We start from the raw sequence: 27,832 nt of genomic DNA on the forward strand, positions 1-27,832 counted from the left end.
AATACATAAATAAAAAGGGTTGGGGATGTGGCGTGTGGCTCAGTGGTTAGGCAGTCCTGGGTTCAATCTCTGGTACAAAAAAAAAAAATCATCAAATTGTTGGAACCACAGATAGGTTGGGGTGAAAGGAGCAGGTTTCATGCACAGAACTGGGGTCATAGTTCAGTCTAGAGCACTTGTTTAGCATGTGTTAGACACTGAGTTCAATCTCCAGTATGAATAAAATGTAAGGGTCCGGCGGAGCGTCGGAGAAAGAGACCACACAAGAGACTGGCTCCATGCAATTGGCAAAAGGGGATTTATTGGGGATCCATTCCAGCGTGCTGGGGCCCTGTGCTCACTCAAGAAGGGAGAGCAGCCTGGAGCCCAGAGCAAAGGTCAAGCAGAGCTTAAGTACACTTTCTGGAGAGGGCGGTGGGCTTTGCATACATCAGAACAAATCATCATGAGGCGCGGGAAAATCGAACAACAACTCTGAGACGTGATTGGCACATTCATTGGCAGGAACAGGTCTGGCGGGGGTGATTGGTCATTCCTAAGCGGGTTACACATTCAAACTGATTGGTTCGGGCCCTGTAGGCTAAATTGGCCAGTAGGGCGTTGTTTTAACTATCTCAGGAATTTCAGGTTCTGGGTGTAACAGAGAAACTTAATAATACCTAATCTTTTACATTCAAGCTTTCCAGCTTAGAAACTTTACCCTTTCAAAAACACACAAAAATCCATAAAAATCCATGCATAAGGTCCCTGGGACTGTCCCCAACATAAGAAAAAAACCCAGCCAGGCGTGGTGTAGTGTCAGCTATTGGGGGGGATGAGACAGGAGGATCACTCAAGTTCATGAGTTGGAGACCAGCTGGAGCAACACAGTGAAACTGTCTCAAAACAAACAAGAAGCCTCAACAAACCTTAATAAACCTTAATAGTGACAGAATTGTTTTCTCCTACTCATAGATACTTTTTCAACTTCATTATTTTATTTTTGGAAAGTGTTCAGAAATATAGATGTTGGCTCTCTGAGATTTCTTAGCTGTCTTTCCTCTCTTTCATTTGACTTTCTCTTTTCCTTTGTCTCTGTTTTATCACAAACACATTGAGTTCTCCAAAGACACTTACCTTTGGAAGCCATGTAAAATTCTAGACCAGGGTCTTTTCAAGTGACAAAGAGATGAACACTCATAGCCGACTGATGAATACTTTGGGACTCAATTTACTTTTCTCTTCTTCTGGTACTGGGAACTAAACCCAGAGCCTCACACACTGGGTTAGGGCTCCCATCCAGCTACTTTCTCAGTCCTAATGATAAACAATGGGGACACTGACTTAAAAATAATCAGGTACCCCTCTTAATCACATTCCTGTTTGTGCTCTTTTGATTTCTTTTTGGAGCCTACCTTTTAAAATCCTATCTTGCATTCCCTAAGCATTCAAGACTGGTTTTCTTTCGTTCTTCTATTTGATCCTGGAGCTTGAAGATTGGGTCTCCTTTACCACTGAGCAACATTCCCAGTCCTTTTTATTTTTATTTTGATACAGGGTCATGCTAAATTGTTGAGGCTGGCCTTGAACCTGATATCCTCTTGCTTCAGTTTCCCGATTATAGGAATGCACCACCATGCCCAGCTAGGGTTTTTATTTATTTATTTATTTATTTATTTTTATATTTATTTTTTAGTTTTAGGTGGATACAACATCTTCATTTTATTATTATTATTTTTTAATGTGGTCCTGAGGATTGAACCCAGTGCCTCACATGTGCTAGGTGAGCGCTCTACCACTTGAGCCATAACCGCAGCCCCTAGTTTTTTTATTTTTTAAATAATTTTTACTGTATATGTATACATACATATGGTTATATACACACACACATATGATGTGTGGCAAGAGGCATGGGGTCAGTTTTCAGACTGCAGGAGCTCAATCCTTAGTACCAAAAAAAAAAAAAAATTAAAACTCAACACAAATTTTACACATGCTAACATCAAAAAAGAAGAAAAGTCTCAAATTACCACAATTTCTACATGTCAGCCCTTAAAAGAAACTGAGGCTGGGTATGGTGGCACACACCCATAATCCCAGCGACTCTGGAGGCTGAGGTAGGAGGATCACAAGTTCAATGCCAGCCTCAGCAACTCAGTGAGGCCCTAAGCAACTTAGAGAGACCCTGTCTCAAAATAGAACATAAAAAGGGCTGGGGGTGTAGCTCAGTGGTTAAGCACCCCTGGGTTCAATCCCTAATATAGAAAAAAAAATAAAAATTTGGATTGATGAGAAGGAGCTGCAAGCATCCTTGTAAGAAAGGTATTGGATATTTTTTAATTTAAGATTTTTGTGTGTATGTGTGTGTGTGTGGTACTGGTAAAGTCAGACACCAAAATCATGCAAGAGAACTTCATTGCAAGTGAAAGTAAAGTAAGGTTCAAGCAAAGAGCGCTCTCCAGAGAGTGGGTCTTCTCAGAGCAGAGGACAAAGGAAACAATACTGCTTCTAAATTTGCTACTGTTGGATGTTTGCCTTGCGACCTGGGGTTCATCTTCTGCACTTTTTTGGGGAGTACTCAGGGGTACTTGACCACTGAGCCACATCACCAGCCCTGTTTTGTATTTTATTTAGAGACAGGGTCTCAGTTGCTTAGCACCTCGCTTTTGCTGAGGCTGGCTTTGAACTCACAATCCTCCTGTCTCAGCCTCCCAAACTGCTGGGATTACAGGCGTGCACCACCACACGAGGCCATCTTCTGCATCTTCTGCACTCTGCCAGATGTTCAACTTCTCCTTCATGCTGCCTGTGGAGTTTTTGACTCTAACTCATCCTCTCCAGGATTGTCTTGGTGGCCATCCTATTCAGGGGGACTTCATCTACATTCAATCCTATGTCAATAGGGGTACTCCATCTGTCACAAGTTCCCTCAGTGTTCCTGCCTTAGTAAAGAAATTTTCTTTTGAAGACATGTAGCCATAACTCTTAGCTTTACTCTGACTTCAGTGGACTCTGTCCAGAGTTAGTCCCATTAGCCCTTCTTTCTTGATGAATTTTCCCAAATTAGCTCCTTTTGTTTCTATTTGCTTACTCTTGAAAAACCAGAGCAAAGCCTGTCCAAGGAAGGGACATGACCTTTGTCCTTGGAAAGACCCACAGAGCACTCCTCGGTACAGTCCCACCCTGCTAAGTTGTTTATCTACAAATAACAGGAGAGATCTGCTGAGCAAGGTGTCCCTGACTCAGTCAGGCTAGGTGGGGACCCATAACAATCCCCTAGCAGCCACCAATCAGCAAGAGACAGGGAAATACCTGGGATGCCAGAGGTTTATGGTGTTGGGAAACGATGTAGTTCAGCATGAACACCCCTTTTGGCTTAAACCAATCAGTTCAAATGAATCCCCCTCTTGTAGTAACCAATCACCCCTACCCAACTTGTTCCCGCCAGTGAATGTGCTAATCATGTTTTAGAGTTGTTATTTGATTTTCCCATGGTGTGATGATTTGCTAAGAGATGCTATGATGTATGTGAAGTCCCTGCCTTCCCCAAAGAGTGTATAAAACTGCTGCAAATCCTGTGCTCGGGGCCTCTCAGCATCACCAGTTGCTGTGGGGAGGACCGAGCTAGCTTGCAATAAACACTTCTTTGCTTCTTACATCGATATTGGTCTCTGGTGGTCTTTTTGGGGTCCCGAATTTGAGCATAACACTCTTAAGGTGTGCATATTGGGTTTTGTAAAAAAATATTTATTTTTTAGTTATAGGTGGACACAATATCTTCATTCTATTTTCATGTGGTGCTGAGGATCGAATCCAGTGCCTCTCGCATGCTTGGAGAGCTACGAGCCACAACTTCAGCCCCAGTAGTGGTGTTTTCTACAGGTAATCTGCTACAAGTAATTTACTCACCTACCTTGACAGTAACTTAAAGACAAGAGTAGCACTCCAACACTACTAGGTTTCTTTTTTTAATGTGATTTTTTTTTGTTTTTTTGAGTCAGGGTCTCCCTAAGTTGGCCACGTTGGCTGCAAACTTACTCCTGCCTCAGTCTCCAGACAAGCTGGAGTTGTAGTCCTGTGTCACATTTCTGGGTTGAGTGCTTTGAGAGGTGAGAGGAAAGAACAAGGCTAAAGACATTCTTGGGAAAGGAAGGAAGTTAAGGTGAAATGACCTTGGTGGCCCTCTATGGACCTGAATATTCTGCTCTAATGAAAACCAGTTTTCAGCATATAAACTGCAGAACGTAGCAAGTTTTGGCCTAGTAGGGTTTTAGTGGATGCTGGAGAAAAGGACACACAGTTGCATAGGGTCAGAAGTTGATTTATTTAGAGTTAGATGGGACTGAAGCTTGGGCTCCCATGACCTCTGGGCCTAATATTTTGGGATTCCTCAGTCTGTCTTTATCTGTTTGACTTTAATTTTTCCACACAACAACAACAACAACAACAAAGAATCAAGCAAACAAACCAGAGAAAGGGGCTGGGATTGTAGTTCAGTGGTAGAGTGCTTGTCTAGCATGTGTGAGCCTAGTTTTGATCCCCAGCATTGCCAGAGAGAGAGGTGGGGGGGGGCGTGCATCAGAAAAGAAAGCAATGAAATAGAAAATAGTTGAAAAAGAGGGCCTCCTTGGTGGAAGCTCATGTTCTAGCTAGGGGGACAGGTCATGGACATGACAACCCAGGGTCGGGGTGGCCTATTGGCTGCTGGTGTGTGTCCCCAGGAGGCCATAGTATTGTGAAACCAAAGAACAGCAAAGAGCTTATTTTTTCTTTTCCTGTTTGAGTCTGGTAGACACTGTGTGAGGACCATGATACCTCTGCGGGGAAGGCAGATGAGTCCACCCGTGACCTCTGGTTTGAGCCCGCCCGTACTTTCACTCCCTGAGCAAGGAATTAAAACGTTGGAGGAAGATGAAGAGGAACTTTTTAAAGATGCAAGCAAAGCTACTTGGATTTGCTTCAGAGAATGATCTTCCAGGAGGAAGGAACCAGGCGCCCTCGAAGTTGAACATGAGAAAAGGACCATCTGCCTTCTCCTGAGGAGGGACAAGCCCCTGAAGATACACCCCAGCCACTGTATCCCACCGAGGCTGGGCTGAAGGCAAACCCGGCAACCACCATGCCTGGGTTTGGAACCCCTGTGCTCACTTTGGTGACGAGGACCCCAAGCAGGGACTGCTGTCAATCGGCTTCCTAAACGCTGGTCAGGCACAACATTCAAAACAGTCTGAAGAATGCAGTCTGAAGAGATCGATTTTTCCCCAGCATTTTTCAGCAAAAGTGATAATGCTGAACAAGTGGCTGAAAAGCTGCAAGCTTCCTGGGAAGGAGGAAAGCCAGAGAGTGAAGACCCGGGAGAAATCAGAAGCAGTGAGTCATCTTAATTCTTTTTACTTTTTCTTCTTTTTAAATCTCACCCTGCCCCTCCTTTTGGGTTTATAGCCATCCTGTTGTTTTCGTAAGGGACTTCATATAAAGAACTGAATTCCAACATTCAGTTTTATTTTTTTCTTAAGTTTTTAGCCTATTGAAGATGACTTGAGAAAATCCATTCCCCAGTCATGAAAATATACTGCACGGACTTTCATTTCCATTGTGGAAAACACTTATTTATAGTTGTCAAAAATAGTGAGTAAAAAATGCATTTGAAACCTGTGGGACAGGGTGCCAGAGGAGAAAGTAGAAAAACAGTATTAGGAAAAAAAAATCAATGTCACCAAAACTGGATTTTTAAAAAATTATTTATTTATTTTTTAGGTGTAAATGGACACAACACAATGCCTTTATTTTTATGTGGTGCTGAGGATCGAACCTGGTTATCGTCCATGCTAGGCGAGCTCTCTACCACTGAGTCATAATCCCAGCCCCAAAACTGGATTTTTTGTTTGTTTTTTTGACGGTGGAGATCAAACCTAGCTCCTCACACATGCTAGGCAAGCACTGCATGCACCACTGAGCTAGCTACACCATGCCCAGCTCAGATTGTACAAATATTTAAAGGATAATAAGAGAATATTACAAATTGCCTATGGCAATACATTCTACAACTTAGATGAAGCTAGTCTTCAGTTAAATCATATCCCTGAGTAACTTCCCTCCCTTCCTGCTTTTTCTTATCTCCATCCCTCTGTTATGGCTCGATTACAATAAATCATGGAGTCACCAGCTGGCAGGTCAAGGGGCAGGCTGCAAGTCTCCACCCTTCGACCCCCTCCTGGGGTTGGGGTTTGAACACACCTTTTATAATCCAAAACCACATTAATCATAAGTGGCTATTGCTATGATTCAAAACCATAAACAAATGTCATGAGATCTAAAATCGTAAGCAGAAGAGGAAGTGGGTCAAAATGACCCTAATTGAGTACAAGTTAAAGAAAGGTTACTAATGTAAGACTGGAAGATGCCACACCTCGTCCAAGAAAAATGGGATCCAAAAAGAGAACAACTTTACATTGTATAACAACTGCCATTTTGTGTTGCCAAACATGCTATGCTAAGCAATTGTTGATGGTAGAGGCGGGGTGCTCCCATGGGAGAAGCATTTCTTAACATGACAGGGCGTCTCAGGGCAACGTGGAGTCTGTTTGGTCATTGCCCATGTAGCCTGGCCCATAACACCTCACTCCCCTCTTCACAGGAGTCTGCAGTTCAGGCTCTGATTCCATGGGACCTGATAAAGCCCCTCTTCAATGCTCTCTTTTCTGCTGCCTTAGCTTCTCCCCATGCTAACTGAACATTTTAGCCCATGGATGCCAGTGGCAGAAGGCATTAAGATAGCCTGGCATCATGGTGAAGTGCACCTGTAATCCCAGTTACTTGAGAGATTGAGGCAGGAGGCTCTCAAATTCAAGGCTAATCTCAGCAAGGGAGACCTTATCTCAAAATTAAAAAGGGATGGGAGTATATCTCAGTGGTAAAGCACCCCTCTGTGCATCCTCACTAACACAGAAATACTGTGTAGAATCTATGGGTCTGCCTTAATTCACTTCATTTTAGTCATTTCTTTTTTGTTGCTACCAGGGATTGAACTCAGGAGTGCTTAACCACTGAGCCCTATCTCCAGTCCTTTTTATTTTTAGTCAGGGTCTCACTAAATTGCTTGGGGTCTTGCTAAATTGAAGCTGACTTTGAATTTGCCATTCTCCTGTCTCAGTTTCCTGAGCCGCTGGGATTACAAGTGTGCACTATTACAACCTGGCCATTTTAGTAATTTCTTAATTTTAGCAAGCTGGGCAGCCAGACAAGGCACATGGCTTAAGGGTATTTTGGTACCAAGGATCTAGCCCAAGGGTGCTTAATCACTGAGCCACACCCTCCACCCTTTTAAAGATATTTTTATTCAGGGTCTTGCTGAGTTGCTTAGCCTTGCTAAATTGCTGAGATTGTCTTTGAACTTGCAATCCTCCTGCCTCAGCTGCTGGGGTTACTGGCATGAACCATGGTACATGGCAATGGGCATGGTTTAAAATAAGCAAAACAGATTATGTATAGATTGTTTGTATAAAGGCCGAATGTCTTTTAAAAAGCCTAAAAGGAACTTGGTTCTACAAATGACAAGTGTATATTTAGATAACACTGATTATGTCAACTATAATCCCAGCACCTAGGAAGGCTGTGGCAGGAGGATAAAAAGTTCAAGGACAACCTGGACTGCTTGGTGAGACTCTCTGTCAAAAAAAAAAAAAAAAAGGCTGAGGTTATAGCTCAGTGGTAGAGTACTCCTGGGTTCAATTCCCAGTAGAGTGTAATAGTGATCCCTTTCCGTTGAATATAACCCTTGCTGCTCTGCTACTGCCACTTATTTTTCTTTCTCTTCCACTGCCGCAGCCTGGCTGGGCACAAATCACGAGCCACTCAAGGAGGAACAAACTTTATTTCCCAACTCCCGCAAACGCCACCCACGCGGCCCTTCCAAGAACACCACACACCAACCAGAACTCCCTCCACCGGAACTTCCTCGGAACTCCGAAAGAACTCAAAATAGCGGGGGCACCGGAGGCAGCAGGAGCTGCCCTATTGCCAGACAGCAGGGGTCTAATAATACAACTGAATACACAGCCTGTTTCAATCCAGCATCATCCAGTCACAGCAATTATACACAGCTTAACTTAATTATCATCATCTTAATGGCTCCCTGTTGTCACCTCTCAACCATTACTTCTGGCAAAATGCCAGGGGCCATTCCGACTCCGCTGTGGCTCTCAACATTCCACTCTACCTGGTCCTCCCTAATATTAGGGGAACCAGCATTACCTTTCTTCCATCCTATGCAGAATTATCTGTACTTGAGTATACACCCACCATAGGAACAAAGTAATCCAGAATTTGGGGATGGTACCAGAAGATCTCAGAAATATCTCCCAAATTGACAAGTGAATTATAACTCCAAGGAGAACATGGGAAGTAGCCCTTGAGCCACCTCTTTTTAAAAAGCCCCCTGTTCCCGCTGAGGGGCAGAATCACAGCCTTTGGGACAGGAGTCCCCTGTGTTTCTCCTGTACTAGCAAAGCAATAAACATTCTTTTTCCTTTTTTTCCAAACCATATCCTCATTATTGGATTGGTATCAGGGACAAGGACTTTCAGCAACAGTGGGGGAAGAAAAAGATAAAAACAATTCTATCCTACCTTTTTCCTCTAAAGAGTATGGACAGCAGATCTAGATAAGTAGATATAAAAAGACTTGTAGATTTAGAAATAGTGATAGAGAGCAGTAGGGAGGGAGGAGTTGGGTGTAATATAGATGCAAAAACAAATTTACATAGACTTATACATAAAACAATACTCAAGAGCTAGGGGCTGGAGTTATGGCTCAGCGGTACAGCACTTGCCTGGCATGTGTGAGGCCCTGGGTTCAATCCTCCACACTGCATATAAATAAATAAGCAGATAAATAAATAAATAAAAGATCCTTTGACAATTGAAAATATATATATTAAAAACAAAACAAGGGGCTGTAATTGTGGCTCAGCGGTAGAGCACTCACCTAGCACGTGTGAGGCCCTGGATTCAATCCTCAGTACCACATAAAAATAAAGATATTGTGTCCAACTACAACTAAAACATAAATATATTTAAACAAAACAAACAAAAACAAAACAAAAACCTCAGAGCTTTAGATCTGGGTGTAGCAGTGCAGGATCCACCACATTCACATAGACCTGTACAAACTGTATAAAGAAATAGAATGCAAATTGGCAAGGTGAACAGAAGGGTAATATTTTCCAAAGATATTTTTATTATTAGAGCTTTAGATCTGGGTGTAGCAGTGCAGGATCCACCACATTCACATAGACCTGTACAAACTGTATAAAGAAATAGAATGCAAATTGGCAAGGTGAACAGAAGGGTAATATTTTCCAAAGATATTTTTATTATTATATCAATGTAATCCTACATACACCTTCATACACAGTAATGATTTTACAAGTTATAATTTTGAAAGAAAGAAGACAAAACGTTTTAGTTAGCTTTTGCATTACTGTGCCCAAAATGCCAGACAAGAACAACTTAGAGGAGGGAAAGTTTATTTGGGGCTCATGGTTTCAGAGGCTTAGTCCTAACAGCCGACTCCATTGCTCTGGGTCCAAGTGAGGTAACACATCATGTAAGAAGGTCCCAGCCGGGCACTGGGGGCACATGCCTGTAATCCCAGCAGCTTGGGAAGCTGCAGCAGGAGAATCAAAAACTCAAAACCAGCCTCAGCAATTTAGCGAGGCCCTGTCTCTAAATAATAAAATAAAAAAGGACCAGATGTGGCTCAGTGGTTAAGTGCCCCTGAATTCAATTCCCTGTATCAAAAGGGGGGAAAAAAAAACAGAGGAGGAAAATCAAGGTGGAGTCAGGGAGAGAGATGGAGGCAAAGGGGCCTCAGGGAAGATGCACCCTCCCAGGGAACACCCTAGAGACCCATCTCCCCCAGCTACACCTTGCCCGCCAACAGTTTCCAGTCGTTGCATTTAAATTAGGATAGACAGATTAGGTACAGCTGTCATAATTCAATCATTTTACCTCTGAATATTCCTGTATTAATGGGAGCTTTTGGGGATACCTCACATCCAAACCAAAGCACAAAATAAGGATGGTTACCCCAAAAGTTTTAAGTTTATATGATTTACTTGTAATGAAGTGAGGAATTACAGGATTATGTACACACATACATACGTAAGTATATATTTGAAAACCTATTAACATAGAAAAAGTTAATAGATTTTTATTCAGTGATTTTATGATGTTATTATAATTTCCTTGTAATTGATTTGTTTTTGTGGTACTAGGGATTGAACCTAGGGACACTCTACGACTGAGCGACATCCTCAGACTTTATTTTTATTCTGAGGCAGGTCTAGTTAAGTTGTCCTGGGTTGGCCTCAGGCTCTTGAGTTGCTGGGAGTATAGGTGGGCAACACCATTCCTGGTTAATTTTTGTGTGTTTTAAATGTTCAATGGAAAAAAATACATTTACATGAAAAATACTCAGCATTATGGATACGTCTTCATTCATTTAACCCCTTGCCTTATTGATGGATGCTAAGGTGTCCAGTTCCCAGTTCAAACCCTCAGAACTTAGGGAGGAAAGAAAAAGCTCTTGCTCACTTTTTTTTTTTTTTGGCAGTGCTGAGTCCAACACAGGGCCTTGCACATGCTTGTGCTCCACCCACAGCCCCCTTTGTTTTCTTTTGTTGTTACCATGGATTGAACCCAGGAGCACTTAACCACTGAGCCATATCCCCAGCCCTTTTTATTTTATTTTTTGAGACAGGGTCTCAATAAGTTGCTGAGGCTGGCTTTGAACTCACGATCCTCCTGCCTCAGCCTCCCAACCCACTGGGATTACAGGCATGAATTACTGTGCCTGGCTTTTCCCCTTAATTTTAAGATGGGGTCCTGCTAGGTTGCCCAGGCTGGCTTGAAGGAGCCAGGAACTTGCAATCCTCTCACCTCAGCTTCCTGAGTAGATGGGATTACAGGGACACCACCACTAGGCCCAACAACAACAAAACAAAACAAACAAAAAAACCACTCACTTTTATAAACATACAGCATGAAGAAATATAGTATTCCCTCACTTTCTATAATACTTATTTCAAATTTATCTCAGTGCCATGCCAGAAGGGAATAAATGAATGCTGACAGCATCTCTTCTTGGCCTGTTATCTTTGCTTCGCCTCCATTAGAACTTGTGGATTTCTCAAACAGGAAGATGCTTTTTTCAGAAGGATTCAGCAGATGTGTCTGCTGCCTGCTGCCCTTGGTGTTTCCAAGGCAATACAGATCTAGAGCTTTGGGCACCATGAGTTAAGAAGATACCACTGCCCATACAGACATCCATTTGGGTTCCCAGTCATATTATCTTACCCCTGGCACTCGTCTTGCTTCAAGATAGGATGTCCTCACTATTCATTGTCTATTAATTGTACTGATCCTGTTCAGATGCAGGGTGCACACCTGTAATTCCAGAGACTCGGGAGACTGAGGGAGGAGGAAACAAGTTCAAGGCCAACCTTGGCAACTCAGTGAGACCTGTCTCAAAATAACAAATAAAAAAGGGGCTAGGGACAAGGCTCAGTGGTAACCCTCCTTCCCACTACCAAATAAGTAATAAATTGTATCAATTCTGAATCAAAACGAAGGAGGCCTGCCTGGACCAGTTACACAAGATTGACATCTTCCTCCTGGAGCTACGGCCATGGTTAGCCTTGCAGCATATGAAGCAGAACCTGACAATCTTCTCCAATGAGAGGTTGGTGGGGTCTGAAAGGGTCCCCTCTCTGTAGATCAGAATTAGTGGTGCATGCCTGTCATCCCAGTGATTTGGGAGGCTGAGGCAGGAGGATCGCAAGTTCAAAGCCAAAACCCTAAGCAACTTAGTAAGACCCAGTCTCTAAATAAATATATTTTTTAAAAAGCTGGGAATGTGGCTTAGTGGTCAAGAGTCCCTGGGTTCAATCCCTGGTATAAAAAAAAAAAAAAAAAAAAAAGGAAAAGAAAATAGTTTACTGAGATTCTATAGATGACAGGAGTTTATCTAAAGACTCGAGGTTTCTATGTATTGCTGGTGCAGTTGGTAGAGCAGATGAGAGGACTCTCCAGCTGACCTTGCAGTTGGCCACATCTGTCTCACTGTATCTCTTCAAGTGGTTCCCATTCCTCAATCAGAGCTTGGCGGCCCTGGTCCCACCACTGCATGACATAAGATATGTCAATGGGACCCAGACCCTGTGGTTTCTTGTTCTCAGGATTAGGTTCAGAATGGTCCTTCAATGGTATGACTCCTATGCCAGTTTGTTCTTTGTGATTTTGGTATTCTTCTTGGAATTGGATCCAGAAAGGAACCCGAGTATGCGAGATGTCCCCTCTTGGAGTCAGCAGTTCTGGCAGGTGATCCATAAAAGTGAGAGGCAGGTCAGAGTTCTCTCCTCTCGGCACAGCCTGGGTGGGCTGCATGATCCCAGAGGACAGAAGAGGAGTAGGTGAAATTGTTTGGTTGTCAGGGAAGGAATCAGGTGAAGGCAGATAATAACTCCCATCTGGGTGTATAAACAGATCTGTTTCCTGCAGTTGATTAGTCAGATCTGGTCTCCCATTTGTGTCATCTACCAAGAAATTTTGGGCCTCCTTTCTGCTCCAGTCAGGGTCCAGATATCTTTGGTCCTGAAACCATATTTAAGTGAGGAAAAGGGGGATGTGAACATCATAAAACACAAGTAATTCTAGCTCTGCTTCTTATACTCTGTAAAGAAAGAGACTATTAACATAGGCCTGATCACAGGATACATCTAACTTTTGTGTGTGTATGTGTGTGTGTGTGGCGCTGGGGATTGAACCCAGGGCCTTGTGCATGCAAGGCAAGCACTCTCCTAACTGAGCTATATCCCCCAGCCCTTGATCACAGAATACATCTGATCAAGGCTAGTAAACACAAGTGTTTTTGAGAGTTTCTGGGCCACAAGCTTATAAATGTACTTCCTGAGTCATGAGAATTTAACATACATACAATAAATAAGCACCCATATCACTTAGGTAGAATAAGTAGATAGTTTTGCCTCTCAATGGAAGGACATTTGACTATGTCTGCAAATTTTTCTGGCTGTCACAAATGGAGATAGGGAAATGGTTATAGATAGACTGCACTGGTATCTACTTGGTAAACACAGGAATGCAGAGAAATGACCTACCATGAACAGAACAACACCTTAGAAGGAAGAATAATCTAGTCTAAAATGACCAGGCTGCTGAGTTTTTATAGGAAATCTAACAGAGTCTTCTTAAAACAGGTATTAATTTTCACATTTTCCATTTTTCCTGCTTCTAATTGAAAGGGGTACCTCTTAAATGGGTTTGCAAATTCTTCCTTTGGAGGAATGTGACTTACAGTGCTGAGTGCTTACCATTCCATACCTTTGTCCCCATGACTGTGACAACCCAAGATAGCCCAAAGTTCCAGTCACACCTGCAGGGGCGATATCACTTTCAGGGAGAACATAATGGGGCCACAAACAACTCACCTGAATGCGCAATTCCTGAATGTCTGTTGGTTTAGCCAGTTTTTCCCTGGTGGCAACATCAGGGACTTGGTTCCTCTCAAAGGCTTGAACCTGGATCCTTCTTGGAGTTCTTGCGAGGGGTATGTGGTCTTGCTTGGCTTCTTTTGTTAACCATTCTAAAGAACACAGGAAGGAAGGGTGTGTTTCAGGTCAGCTCTCACATTCAAGCCAGAAGATAATGCTGCTGAAATTTACTCTCTGAATTTTGCCACCTCCAGGGTGGCAAAAGAAGAGGTCACTGTGCTGCTGAGCAGCAGTCAACCCAAAAGATCCAAAACTTTGTTTGCTGAGAAACTCCTTGTCCTGGACAGCTATGGGACAAGGTTATATATTTGACCCTTGAGTGTCCATAACAAACTGTAACTAGTTCCTAGGCTAAGCAATCTTTATGTAGAATTTGGGCACAACATGCAGTCATTTCTACTCAGTGGGATTGAGGAACTATACTAGTTTGTGTTTTTTTTTTTTTTTTGGTACCAGGATTGAACCCAGGGGTGTTCTAAGACTGAGCCACATCTCCAGCCCTTTTTGTTTTTTTGAGACAGGTCTCAATTGATGTATCATGGAGCATGCTGCATCAGAAAAGAGGAAACTTAACTTGTTGGCTGCTACTCGCTTTCCAGGCCTGGGGCCACAAGTGGCTAAGAGAGCACCTAGCGATTAGCCAGAAGGCACTGCCCTGGGTTGTGATGAAGAATCACCCACCTCTAGGATAGGCTCAGAACCCTTCTGCCCTCACGGACATTATTGCCTGTGGGATAGGTGTAGATGTAAATTCTCCCCACCCTGCTGACCTTTATCCTGATTGGCTCCTGTACATTATATTAGCTGTATACCTTTTCTCATTAAAGGAGATCCTGCTTTGACAGTTCTCCCTGGCACATCTGATTGTCTTCCAGGGAGGGAGGGCTGGGTGTGGGTGGCCAGTGGACCTTTCTTGGCCTGTCCTGGTCGGGGCATGCTCCCTCGATCTCTCCCATAGGTCAGGAGGGAATGAGGGGCTAAAAACCCCGACACTCAATAAACTGCTTAAAGCTTCACTAAGTTGCTGAGGTTGGCTTTCAAACTGTGATCCTCCTGCCTCAGCCTCCTGAATCACTGGGATTATAGGTGTGTGCCACTGTGTGCCCAGTGAGGAATATGGACCAGTGGGTTCTTACCTTGCATCTGTAACTGAGACTGGTCACGTCCCTGGATTGGGTCTTTTCCTAAGGAGCATGCAGACTCCAATTTTCTCTGTCTGCTTCTTCGGTTTCTAAACCAAGTCTAAGTGGAAAAAGAGGGTGTGATGGAGATACCAGACCTGATCAGAACATTATATGAAGAACCAATGCCTGGGGAAAGAGTTAATTCTCTTACACTTTGTAACTTTCTGAACTCTTAGAAATGTAGCTACCTCATTTAATTGCTAGGCCAATTAACTGCAGTCTAAACTATAACCTTGTAGGCTTAGTCCTTAGAATTAGAGCTCTTAGGGAGGTAAACTCCAGTATCTTGAGTTACTCTGCTGTGGGAAGGCCACTGTGGGATAACACTCGCAGGTGTTTTACTGTCTTTGTTCTACGCCTGTGAACTATTCATCGTGAATTCCCTATACATGGTCTTTGGTCACGTAGGCCAAGATTTCAAACTCACCAATGTGCTTGCCTCGCATGCACAAGGCCCTGGGTTCAATCCCCAGCACCAAAAAAACCCAAAAAAAACAAAAAAAGAACCCAATGTTGTCATAGTTAAGAAATGATGTCAAATTTCCTATAAAATCTCCACGTAACCTCAACTTGGGGCCCAGAACTTCAGAGCAGTAGCTCATCTGGGAATTCGAGGTAAATAAACCTGAGTTCTCCAACCCTCAGAGTGGTGCTTGATCTCTTGCTGAAAGTGATTTCCATAACAAAAGCCATGTATCTCAGTCTGTGGCATTCTAAGTCTCAATTCAATTAAACCAAACTAATTTGACTGTTTGCCTTTGGAATTATACCCTAAAGAGAAAGACAATGCTTTATCCTAGAGAAGATGCTACTCCTAGAAAACAATTGAGGAACCACAGAGAGAGAGACTGCATGGCATACAATGCGTGTGGTCAGCCTCATGTTATCCAAAATAAATTTCCCTGATTTAAGAGACCCTGTTGGTTCTCTCAAAGAATTTCTCCAGCTCTTTGCCTCTTTCTTTCCAAGCAGAATTCAATGTCTGAATGCCTTTTTTTCTTGGCCACACGATTGCATCATAAGAAATGTCATTTTATACAATACTTACATCATGGATCATAGAAAGGAATTTTTTTTAGATGGGGTAGCAGTATTAGCCACACTACAGAGCTGGGCTAACATTCATCCATATTTATTCTTATTTCATCTAAGAGTCAACGCTAGACAAAAATTCTAGGGACTTGGACACCTTGCCTTGTCACTATTGTCACTAACACAACCAGTTGAATTCTTTCCATGTTTCCTCATGACTGGAGTCAGAATTGAAGCATACTTTCTAATTACTTTTGAGTGTTTAATTTTTATAATTTTTATTGAGAAGACTTAGGATATTAACGACAACCAGTACTTGATGAACAACTCACATCCTACGCATTGTGCCAAAGGTTATATCTCTTAACTAATTCATTAAAATATTTTCAGAAAAGAAATCTGAAGCACAGGTGGAAACTGGAAACTAATGAATAGATTAGCAAACACCATGACAGACCAACCTCATCCCATACTGTTTCCTGGATTTGCTATGCTTGCTATCAGTTTAAATAGGCCCAGCACCTCTCAAAACCAACTACCAGATATTACCATAGGATATACTTTTGTTACTCAGCTTTGAATAAACTGTCTCCCACACCCAGTTCCAATACTTGAAGAAATAGGTAAAATATCTGCTTCCCTGGATCCTCTTAGACCAAGGCCCTATAGCCAGTGGCTTCTTTTAGATTATGCATTTGATTAAAAACAAAACTCAGAACTCATTATTTTCCTCTAAAAACATTTTTACCTGACCTTCATATTGATTTTAAATACTGTTTCTACCTGGTATAGTGACATTCTTTTTAGGTATCTTTTTTGATAACTGAATGACTATAACTTAGTTTCATTTTTTAAAAAATATTTTTTAGTTGTAGTTGGACACAATACCTTTATTTTATTTATTCATTTTTAGATGGTGCTGAGGATCAAACCCAAGGGCCTCGCACGTTATTAGGCGAGCGCTCTACTGCTGAGCCACAACTCCAATCCCTTAGTTTCATTTTTACATCAGTAATTATATTAAAAGTGATTCAATATGAGACTTTAGACACGATGTATGAATGACATCTGAGACATTAAATTAAAAAGAAAAAGCTAGCTTGAGAATTGGGGATTGGCACAGTTCCTTTGTGATTATTCATTAGTAATTTTCCTGTAATAGGTATTCTAATACTCCAATTTCCTATACTCTTTAAATTTCAAAATGATTCAATTGTATCAAAATATGATTTACTGAGGAGAACCTGAGCATGTATATTCTTCCTCCTCTATCCCTGAACACACACCAATGATACTTCTATTATTGGTGAAAGATATAAACTGATACTGTATAACAGGAGAAACCTTTTTAGCCAAGTACCTGACACAAGTGAATTACCTTTAAGGGCTGAGACTTGCTTTTCTCTTTTTACTTTGTCTCTGACAATAGAAACCTAATGCCTACCCGAATTTTAGATTCTGGAATATCAATTTCCTTGGCCAGTTGTTCCCTGGTAGCTTTATTAGGGTGAGGGTTTTGTTCAAAACACGCCTGCAGGGCTTTCCTTTGGCTCTGGTTGTAGACCATCCTCTCTTGCCACCAGGTATCCTTTTTTTCAGTGTACCAGATGAGGTGAGAAGGGAGAGAAAAGTAAAAAGGATAAAAAAAAAGTTAGTCCTAGAATTATTGCCAAAGATAACAACCCTAAATAATTAAGCTTTTTTTTTTTTTTTTTTTTTAAAGAGCAGAGATGGAAAACCTAGACAGACAGATTGCTCCATTTTTTTCCCCATTTACAGAACAAGTCTGCATTCTCTAATTTTTACTAGGACAAAACCATGGTATAGAAAAAAAAATAAATTCCCTTCCCCCACCTTTTTTTTTTTTTCAAAAGAAGTCCTCTGCTTTAAAATAATTCTAATTATTTAGTATGCACTCAAGCGGTGAGATCTCAGGAATATACACTAAATTACCCACAATATTGTAAATTGGTACCAGGGATCGAACCTGGGGGCGTTTTGCCACTGAGTCATACCCCAGCACTTTTTAAATATTTAATTTAGAGACAGGGTCTCACTGAGTCTCTTAGGACCTTGATAAATGGCTGAGGCTGGCTTTGAACTTTTGATCCTCCTTCCTCAACCTCTTCCTGGGCAGCTGGGATTACAGGTGTGTGCTACCACACCTGGCCTATCTACAATCTTCAAACAAAACCGACACAGCCTGGGGGAACCCTTTAAGTCCCAACCAGGATTGGACTTTTTAAATCCATTGGGGTATTCTCCATGGGTCTCCTGAAGATCAGACCTTCTGGTCTGTCCCAAATTATCTACAAATTAGTGGCAATGTAATAAATGTCCTTGTCCCAATTGTATAGTTTTCAGGGTGCTTGATAGCCCCCTTAGGCCTCAAGAAAATAAATAAGAAAATCCTAAAAAGAACATCCTTAAGCTCTCAAGTAGTCCAGGTGCACTGAAGAACTTTCAATTTTTGTTGTTATTATTATTTTAAATAGCAAGGGCATAAAAATCTTGCAGAGATTTTTTTTAAATGAACACAATACCTTTATTTTATTTGTTTATTTTTTTATGCGTTGCTGAGTATCAAATCCAGTGCCTCACACATGCTAGGCAAGCGTGCTACCACTGAGCCACAAACCCAGCCAGATTGCAGAGAATTTTGAGGCACTTTGGGATAAGAAAAATTCAGGGTGTGGTGGCATACACCTGTAATCCCAGCAACTCAGAAGGCTGAGGAAGGAGGATTGCAAATTTGAGGTCAGCCTTGGCAACCTAGTGAGGCTCTGTCTCAAAGTAAAAAATAAAAAGCTGAGGATGTAGCTCAGTGGTAAAGCATCCCTAGGATCAACTCACAGTTAAAAAAAAAAAAAAAAGTCAGGTAAGTTTTAATAGAAAGAGATTTGTTTATAGCTGGTGTTTTATATCATGACCAAGGACAGAGGCCTCCTGGCTATCTTATGCTTTCTAGTGAGATCTGATAAAACAAGAAGTATCTATGTAAAGCAACTGTTGCCTTTTCTGCCCTTGAAGGTAGGTGGAGCCTTCATTCTTTGGGTGTTTATCTAGACTAAAATAAAAGGACAGAGAGGACATTTTCTTTCAGGGAGATATCTAGTAAAGGACAGGTCAAGATTGGAAAAACTTCAATACCCAGACATAAGTACAGAGAATGTGAAAACAAACCTAAGAATCTTTGTGATTTAGTTTAAGCAAAGGTCTGGAATACTTCCCAGCTGCCGGTAGCTGCATAAAACAGAGTGGTTTTAGCTGGAGCAGGGAATAGGACACTGTACAGAGTTTAGGAACCACAGGGCCAGGGGTCTTCCTCAGAACTTAAGTTCTGGCAGAGACTTAGGGTTGAGAGATTTATGGCAGAAGTTGGAGTCGAGAGTTTGGCCACTAGTGTAAGGAGTCTGAACATGGTGTTTAAATGAGAGTCACTTCAAGACCGGGTCCCTCCAACAATGGGTCTCAGGTGAACCCACTGTCAGCAAAATGAGGGGACGCTCAGCCAACCCCTCATATGCATCTTCCAGATGAGCAGTTTAAATCCCTCTGACCTGGAACAGGATATGTTGGCCTAAGGGTGACTCCTATCTTTGGAGCTTTTATAATAATGCACACATATTCTAAGGGAGAAAAGAGCGTTAAACCCAGGAAAGGAAGAAGGAAAAAAAAATATCACCCTAGTTAAGGCTGAGAAATCTATGCAATCCCACTGTGAAATGAGAGAAGAGAAAAAAAATCTCAAAGCTCATTTGGGTTTCAGAGTTCACCTTATTGCCACGGGAATCTACAGACTGGGGATCTGTAGATTGGGGTTATACTCTCTGGTTTTTGAAAATGAAGGAGAGAGATTATAAGTACAGGGGGGAGGCGAACAGAATAAATCACATTCAAGACAGAATATTTACCAAGACTTACCAAAGTGGATGCCTCAGAGAGGTTGCGGGAGAAGAGATGTCTGGGAAAAGGTCCAAGGAATTCCCAGAGACACGGTCAAGGGTGAACAGGGGCAATCTCAAAAGAGAGACTTCTTTGGGGTACAGCTAGGGACGTACACTTAGAGAATGCAGGATACCTCCGAGAGACAGCAACCTGCTGGAGTGGCCTGTTAATCTAAAGTGCCAGGCTAGGGAGCTGGACAAGGGGTGGAGGCAGGGTGGAGCTATAGGGTTTCCTGCAGGTTTGCCTTCCGCTTACACATCCCCTCCTTTTACAAGGGTTTGTCAACCCAGATTTCCAACTGTGCTTTCTGCATCTCAATAGCTGTGGGCGTTTCCTTTAGGACTCAGTGCTTCTCTCCCTTTATCCTAAATCCCTATCTTTGCAATATCATTAAATAGTATATATTAGGTGGTTCATGCATTTTGAACCTTCCCTTACAGTATCAACTTTCAGACTTTAAGCAGATGACCCGTGTACAGATCTCACGGCTCTCATTCTATATTTGAAATTCAAATTTCAACCTTAAAACACTCATCAATCCCCTGACACAATATGTTGCTGAAAGGCAGCACCTTCTCCAACAATCTTGTCCCTCTAACTGTGCTTATACTCTAAATTTCTACAATCTCTGAAAAATAAATGTGGCATCTGTCATTGTCAGAGAAGAGAGCAAAAAGCTGATGGAAGTCCGGTGTGGTGGTGCACGCTTATAATCCCAGCTACCTGGGAGGCTGAGACAGGTGGATGGCAAATTTTGAGGCCAGCCTCAGCAATGTAGTGAACCACTGTCTCAAGATAAAACAACACAAAAAGGGCTGGAGATACAGTTCAGTAGTAGACCACTTGCTTAGCATGAGTGAGGTCCGGGGTTCATCCCCCAGTACTGCAAACAATATCAACAAAAATAAAATAAATAGGGGCTGTGGCTCAGCGGTAGCACACTTGGCCTGGCATGTGTGAGGCACTTGGTTCGATTCTTAGCACCTCATATAAATAAACAAAATAAAGATCTACCAACAACTAAAAAAAGTTTGTCAATGGAAACTTACCGCTTGAAGTGATGTTCACATCCATTTTGGGAGAGGACCTAAATCCAGAGGGATGAGTGGGCAGTTGAGCCCCTTCCCAATACTGGAGATATCAAAGCCTAGGAAGACCAGCCCTTTCTTAAATACCTTTATATTTAACCCTTTCTTAAGTGTTTAACACCTTTGGAAAGAAATTGAAGGATATGGAGAATAAGTCCAAGGACCTTTTCCTTTTCTATAGCTCTTCCACTTCCACCTGGTACGGAGTCAAATTGAAGATTTTGTCATTTAAAATCCCAGGCCTCAGCCGGAGTGAAGGAACACAAAAGGAACCTGACTGGTACCTGACCCCCCACCCTAATGGGTCAGCTGACCCCAATATGATAAGTCCCAGGAAATTCCCTATTCATATTCCTGTCCCACTCTAATGGATCCAATGAATCCTAGGAACTACCCTCCTGTGCCACCCTAAATGAAGACTATATAACCCAGACCCTTTCTTCAGCCCTTTGTCATTTTCTGCCCCCAAAATGAGCCACACCAGGAATACTGAATAGGTAAGAGCTTGCTTCTCCTGCCTCCATTACTGTGTGCGCCACGGACTTATATTAAGCGGCAGTAGATTCTACTAGATAATCTTACATCTTTTAAAATATCTTTCCAGTTAGGACTCTTGAGTCTGCGCATATACACTCACACACACAGACACCACTTTGTTCTCTGTTATCTTTAAGTACTCTTGCTCCTAATTGTTACTGTATTAATTACTATATTATATGGATATCCTTACCTCACTTTGTGTTTTTTTGCTTTCCCAGAGCTTCCTGAAACTCATTCCTTTCACCATTGGAATGGCAGTGTTTATGTGTCAACTTGTTTATGTGTTAACTTAGTCAGTATTTCCCAGTTACCCAATAAAACACACACAGGTGTTGCTGAGGAGGCCTTTTGTAGACATGATTTGATTACACAATCAGCTGGTTTTCAGCAAATGAGATCATCCTGGATAATCTGAGTGGGCTTGATTCAATCACTGAAACACAAAGCCAGGTTCCCGGAAGGAAAACAGAATCCCACCTGTGCAGGGCAGCTTCCCAGCCCGGTTCATGGTCCACCAGCCCCATAGGATTGAGGACTCCTAGGTGCTGCTACAGGATGAACACATGCAGCTTCAATTCCTATGTTAAAGACCTTACTCAGGCAGGTGCAGGTGTTAGAAGATGCAGCTTTTGAGAGTTGATTAGATTAGCAGGTGGTGTTCTCAGGAATGTGAGTAGGGCCCCTGTGATAGATGCCAGCAACTGGGGAGCCAGCCAGAGCCAAACTGGGAGAAGGAGGAGCACAGGGGAGATGGGGGAGAGGGAAAGGAAGAGAGAGAGAGGGAAAGGAAGAGAGAGAGGGAAAGGAAGGGGGAGAGGGAAGGGGAGGGGGAGAGGGAGAGACCCCCTCTCTGCCATCTGCCTAGTGTGGTTACAAAGGTTACTGAGAAGCTGGTTTTCTCTGAAGTGAGTCCTCACTGTGCACTGAATCTGCCTGGACTTCCCAGCCTCCAGAACTGTGAGAAATGAATTTATGTTTTAAGTCACTCAGTCAGTAATATTTTGTTATAGCAGACTGAGTGGACTAGGACACACATAATAAATGTAGTGTGTGTGTATATATATATATATATATATATATATATATATATATATACACACACACATACATATATATATATATATAACACAAAACACATGCATCAGTAGGTATGGTGGTGCACACCTGTAATCCCAGCTACAAGGAGGCTGAGGAAGGAGGATCACCAAGTTTGAGACCAACCTGGGCAATCTGAAACAAGACCTTGTTTCCAAAAAAAAAAAAAAAAATACTGGGGATGTGGCTCAGTGATAGACTACCCCTGGGTTCAATGCTTAGTAACAAAAAATAAAACAATAAGTAAACACCATATATATATCTCACTAGTTCACTAGGGTACTTGGCTTTATTTTGGTACTAGGAATTGAACCCAGGGGCACTTGACCTCTGAGCCACATCCCCAAGCCCTTTTCTGAGACAGGATCTTGCTAAATTGCTTAGGGCTTCACTAAGTTGCTGAGGCTGGCTTTGAACTTGCCATCCTCTTGCCTCAGCCTCCCCAGTTGCTGGGATTACAGGTGTGATCTACAGAGCCCAATGGGACTTTTTTTTTTTTTTTTTGGTAGTTATAGATGGACAGCATGTTTTTATTTCATTTGTTTATTTTTTATGTGGTGCTGAGGATTGAACCCAGTGCCTCCCACGTGTGTGGCAAGCACTTTGCCACTGAGCCACAACCCCAGGCCTGGGACTTGACTTTTTAACACTAAACTGATTCTATTTCTGTAAGTGGACCCTGACTGATATAGACAGGGTACTGAAGGTGGTCTAGGAAACAGAATCTTACATGTTTACATATCATATATACAGATACATAATTAACTATTAATATACTGTAAAATGTGCACGTTATGTACTTACATGATTAGTGACTTCAACACACCAATAACTCTAGTTCTAATGGGGAAGAGGGCACCTGTGGTCCCCGGTGTGATGTGGTTAATATTGCCACTGGCCAACCCCTGTGAGTGCCAAATATAGAGCAGCAGAGAGTCTGCAGTACAGCACATAACCTGGTGACAGGGACATTCCCACCTCGGAGGAGTTTTGTTCTTATTGAAGTAGATTCTCTGGTATGGGCTCTACTTCCTGTGTGCAGTGCTTCTGCTCAAACTACCGTCTGGGACTTGCAAAATGTCTTATCCACCTTTGTGGTTTCCTACAAAGCATTGCTTTTTACATATTATTATTTTAATTTTAGATAATGATGGGGTACAGTGTGAAAACTTGATACATGTTTGTAATGCCCAATAATTAAACTTTTTTTTTTAGTGGGGGGGGAGAGAGAGAAAGAGAGAATTTTAATATTTATTTTTTAGTTATCGGCGGACACAACATCTTTCTTTGTATGTGGTGCTGAGGATCGAATCCGGGCCGCACGCATGCCAGACGGGCGCGCTACCGCTTGAGCCACATCCCCAGCCCAATGCCTAATAATTAAATCAGGTTAGTTAACATTTCCACCTCTTACCACCAAAACCAAGATGTAGAATAGTTCTGTCACCTCTAAAATATTTGCTTCACTTTTGAGTCAATCAAAAGGAGGCTGAGGAAGGAGAATCAAAAAATTCTAGGATAAGCTGGGTGCATGGTGCACACCTGTAATCCTAGCAATTTGGGAGGCTGACGCAGGAAGATTGAGGGTTCAAAGCCAGCCTCAGCAATTTTGCAAGGCCCTGAGCAACTTAGTGGAACTGTCCTAAGACAAATAAAAAGGGCTGGGGCTGGGGCTCAGTGGTTAAGTACCCATGGGTTCAATCCCTAGTTACAAAATTAATTAAAAAAACAAAATGATACAAAGCCTCAGGAGTCAATTTATTCATGGCCTTGAAAGATAGTCTCTCCTAGACCTGCTAGTGCCAGCCCTGAAGCCTGGAATTCCATTATTCCTGTGGTCAGTGAGCCTAGGAGCAGATAACTTGGCCAAGGACAGGAAGAAGTTACTCTTGCTTCCCTCAATAACCTTGAGCGCGGAATTGTGTGGGTCTTTGAATCACTAATTCAAAGATGTTTCATGGATGCTAGTGGGTGAAAGCCAAGTATAAGCATTTGTTAAAGCAAAGCAAAGCTCCTGAAACTGGGAGGGGAACTGAGAGAGTTGACAGTGGATGGCTATAGTCTAGGGTTTATCTGAATCTGTAGATTTAAGGATGTCAGCTCCTGGCTCAATCTTGGGTAAGGCACTCAGTGTCCCTGAGGCATTCATGCAGCCTTTAGTCCAGTGAAAATATTAATCAAGCTGGTGTGATGGCGCATGCCTGTAATCCCATGGCTGGGGAGGCTGAGTCAGGAGGATCCTGAGTTCAAAGCCAGCCTCAGCAATGGCGAGGCGCTAAGCAACTCAGTGAGACCCTGTCTCTAAATAAAATATAAAATAGGGCTGGGGATGTGGCTCAGTGGTTGAGTGCCCGTGAGTTCCCCAGTACAAAAAAAAAATTTTTTTTTTGATCAAGCATTTTCCTTCTTTGGAGAGGCCGTGGCCTCCAGGTTACATATGTCCCAATTTCCTATGGACTCCAGGTCATGCATGTCCGGATTTAAAATAACTTTTTGCAAGTTTCTCATCAAAATCTTGCAGCTGCTGTTTTTGCTGCGCGGCACAGGAAGTTGCCCTGGGGCCCATTTCCCTGTCTGCCTAGCCTTAACTCTTCCTGCTCACCTCAGGTAGGGAGGGGGAGAGGGACAAGAAGGTTAAAAAGACGTCAGTTTTAAAATGAGGTTGGGCAACGGGGTGCATGCCTGTCATCCCAGGGGCTCGGGACACTGAGGCAGGAGGATCCCAGTGGCAGAGGAGGCTGAGGCAGGAGCCAGCTTCAGCATCTTACTGAGGCTCTCAGCTACTTAGTGAAACCCTGTCTCAAAATTAAAATAAATAAAATAAATAAAAAGGGCTGGAGATGTAGCTCAGTGGAAAAGAAACTCTGGGTTCAATCTCTGGTACCCGTAAATAAATAGGTAATAAATAAATAAATAAACAAGCAAGCTATAAATGGCAGAGCAGCAAGGGTTATGTTAAAAGCATTAAGTGGACCCCTGTTACAAACAGAGGAAAGACAATCAAAATTAAATTCCAAACAAAATAGTGGCTATTGTCCTGGGTTATTTTAATTAATTAATTTATTTCTTGGTACTGGGAATTGAACCCAGGGGTGCTCTGCCACTGAGCCACATCCCCAGTTTTATTCTTTGTTGTCAGGGTGCTACCATGCCCAGTTTACACGAGAAATTTATTTTGAAATTTTTTTGGCGGGGGCGTACTGGGGATTGAATTCAGGGACACTCAACCACGGAGCCATATCCTCAGCCCTGTTTTTGTATTTTTTTAAATTTAGAGACAGGGTCTCACTGAGTTGCTTAGCGTCTCGCTGTTGCTGAGGTTGGCTTTGAACCCGCGATCCTCCAGTCTCAGCCTCCAGAGCCGCGGGGATTACAGTGTGTCCCACCACACCAGCTTATCCTAGAATTTTTGATCCTCCTTCCTCAGCCTCCTGAGTCGCTGGATGTGTACCACCGGTGCTTGTTTCCTGGATTATTTTAAAAGATTTGTTAAAAAACAACATGAAACTAATTTTGCTCCTTACCCACAGGATAAAATGAAAGCAATCTGCTAACATGACCCATTGAAATAACCTGTAGAACTAAGATCATGAACAATCTATAGGCACAGAGCCTTAGGGTGTAAAATCCTATCTGTCTTTCGTTTCATTTCATGTATTTATTTTGGTGCAGGGGAAATCAAAGCCAGGGCCTCATGCATGCTAGGCGAGCATGGCACCACTCAGCTTCATGCCTGTGAGTTAGCACTTGACACAGGCAGCGCCATTTTGAAATGTATCCCCTTATTAGAACCAGAACCACCCCAGCTCACTGTGACTCAGCCTGATGTAAACCCCATCCAACTCCATGACCATGCAGGGAAATCCCAAACACTCCCTTCTCAAAAGAAAGGAAACTGGGATCTGGGACTGCAATCCTGAAAAGCCCTGAAGGTGACACAAAGGCCCTTTGCTGACAACTCCCTGGTGATTTCCCAGCCACAACCCCCTCCCTCACTGCCCCATACCTACCCCAGGCGGTCAGTGGAGGAGTCTGGCTCCCCTGGGCCCCCCTCGGGCAGCCCTGTCGGGGAGGACCTGTGCTGCTGCGGAGCTGCCTCTCCTCTCCTCATTTCCTCCACTTGGTTCTTTCCTTCCAGGATCCAGCCCCGGTTTTCATTTTAGACCTTTACAGTCACTCAACAGCCAGACAACTGGAACAGAGAAACTCGAGGAGAGAGGAAAAGAGCGTGCTGTGATTCCGGTTCTGTAGTGTGGGCTCAATGGGAGGCGGGGCCGACTCGGAGGGCTGGCCTCTGCTCAGGCGGTGTGGACGGGCGCTGGGTGCACCAACACCCTCGTGGCCAGTGGAGCCTGGGCGGCATGTGCTGAGCCTGGGAAGCCTGAGATGATTCCTGGGCAGTTTCTTCCAGGATTTCTGCAAGTGGGGCAGACCAGAGCCTTCTCTTCTTTAGAGTTGCCCCTTTAAGACTTAAGGGGATAAGGTGGAGGCCTGGGGTGTGGCCCTGGGATCCTGATCTGATGAGCCTGTTAAATCAAAATCAAGTCCCTGGCTGCTGTCACTGGCTCCTGGGATCTTCTTCCAGGATCTAAACACCCAGAGGATGCCCCCAAGGTGCTTCTGCCCAAATGCCTTATTTTCAAACATCAGGGACAGAAGGCTAAATTTACTGAAAACTTTACATTTTTCCTCTTCCTTCTGTATCTCAGGTATGCGGTTCTGTGTCTTCTCCTCCTCCTCCTTCCCTCCCCCTCTTCCTGATACCGTCGGTTAGAGTCCTGCTTCCCCACGTGTTGAGGTTTAAACATTAGAGAAACACTCCCCCCCCCCACAAGCATATAAAACAGGGTTTATTTAAAAAGAGGCAACATAGACTTGTCCCAGGAGGGAGAAGGGGCCATAGCTGGTATCCAGGTATCCCAAGAAGCAGGTGTTCTGCCCTTTTTATATGTCCTAGGCTTCCTGTGTTCTCCTGCCTTCTTTCCCTTATCTTTCTCCCTCGTGCCTATGTGACTAGGCCCAGGAATGCCCCCTGGGGTGGCCAAAAGGTGGGAAACAGGTGGACTGAAGGGGGAAGGGCGGGACGATGCAGCCCAGGGCACATTAATTAACAACTTTATAGCTCCCAGCAGGAAGGGGCAATTCCTGGGCAGGTTAGCTTAGCCACAGGTTGGAGTAGGGGCAGGTTCTTGATAAGGGTGGAGGAACTGCTCTAAAGGAACTAACATTTCAATCCCTCTAGGGACAGTCTCCAACTGCTGGACTCACTCAAAATTGGCCTTCTCGATCCGACCTGCCTCAGCAGAGGTTGAACCCAGGGATGCTTTACCCTGGGTCACATCCCTAACCTTTTTTATTTTGAGACACACTCTCACTAAATTGCTTAGAGCCTTCCT

General features: G+C 43.1%; 1 protein-coding gene across 1 annotated transcript; it reads right to left on the reverse strand.

Annotated features, from left to right (window-relative positions):
* Positions 1–9,193: 9,193 nt before the first annotated feature.
* Duxb (double homeobox B) lies at positions 9,194–26,834 on the reverse strand. Its single transcript, XM_040279759.2, has 5 exons — positions 26,447–26,834; positions 17,210–17,353; positions 14,686–14,791; positions 13,487–13,641; positions 9,194–12,632 (listed from the first exon to the last, which is right to left on the reverse strand). The coding sequence occupies exons 2-5, from the start codon at positions 17,330–17,332 to the stop codon at positions 12,099–12,101; spliced, it is 918 nt and encodes a 305-aa protein (XP_040135693.1). The 5' UTR covers positions 17,333–17,353; positions 26,447–26,834; the 3' UTR covers positions 9,194–12,098.
* Between the last annotated feature and the right edge of the window lie 998 nt (positions 26,835–27,832).

Source organism: Ictidomys tridecemlineatus, chromosome 15, assembly GCF_052094955.1.
Source record: "Ictidomys tridecemlineatus isolate mIctTri1 chromosome 15, mIctTri1.hap1, whole genome shotgun sequence".
Lineage (NCBI taxonomy): Eukaryota > Metazoa > Chordata > Mammalia > Rodentia > Sciuridae > Ictidomys > Ictidomys tridecemlineatus.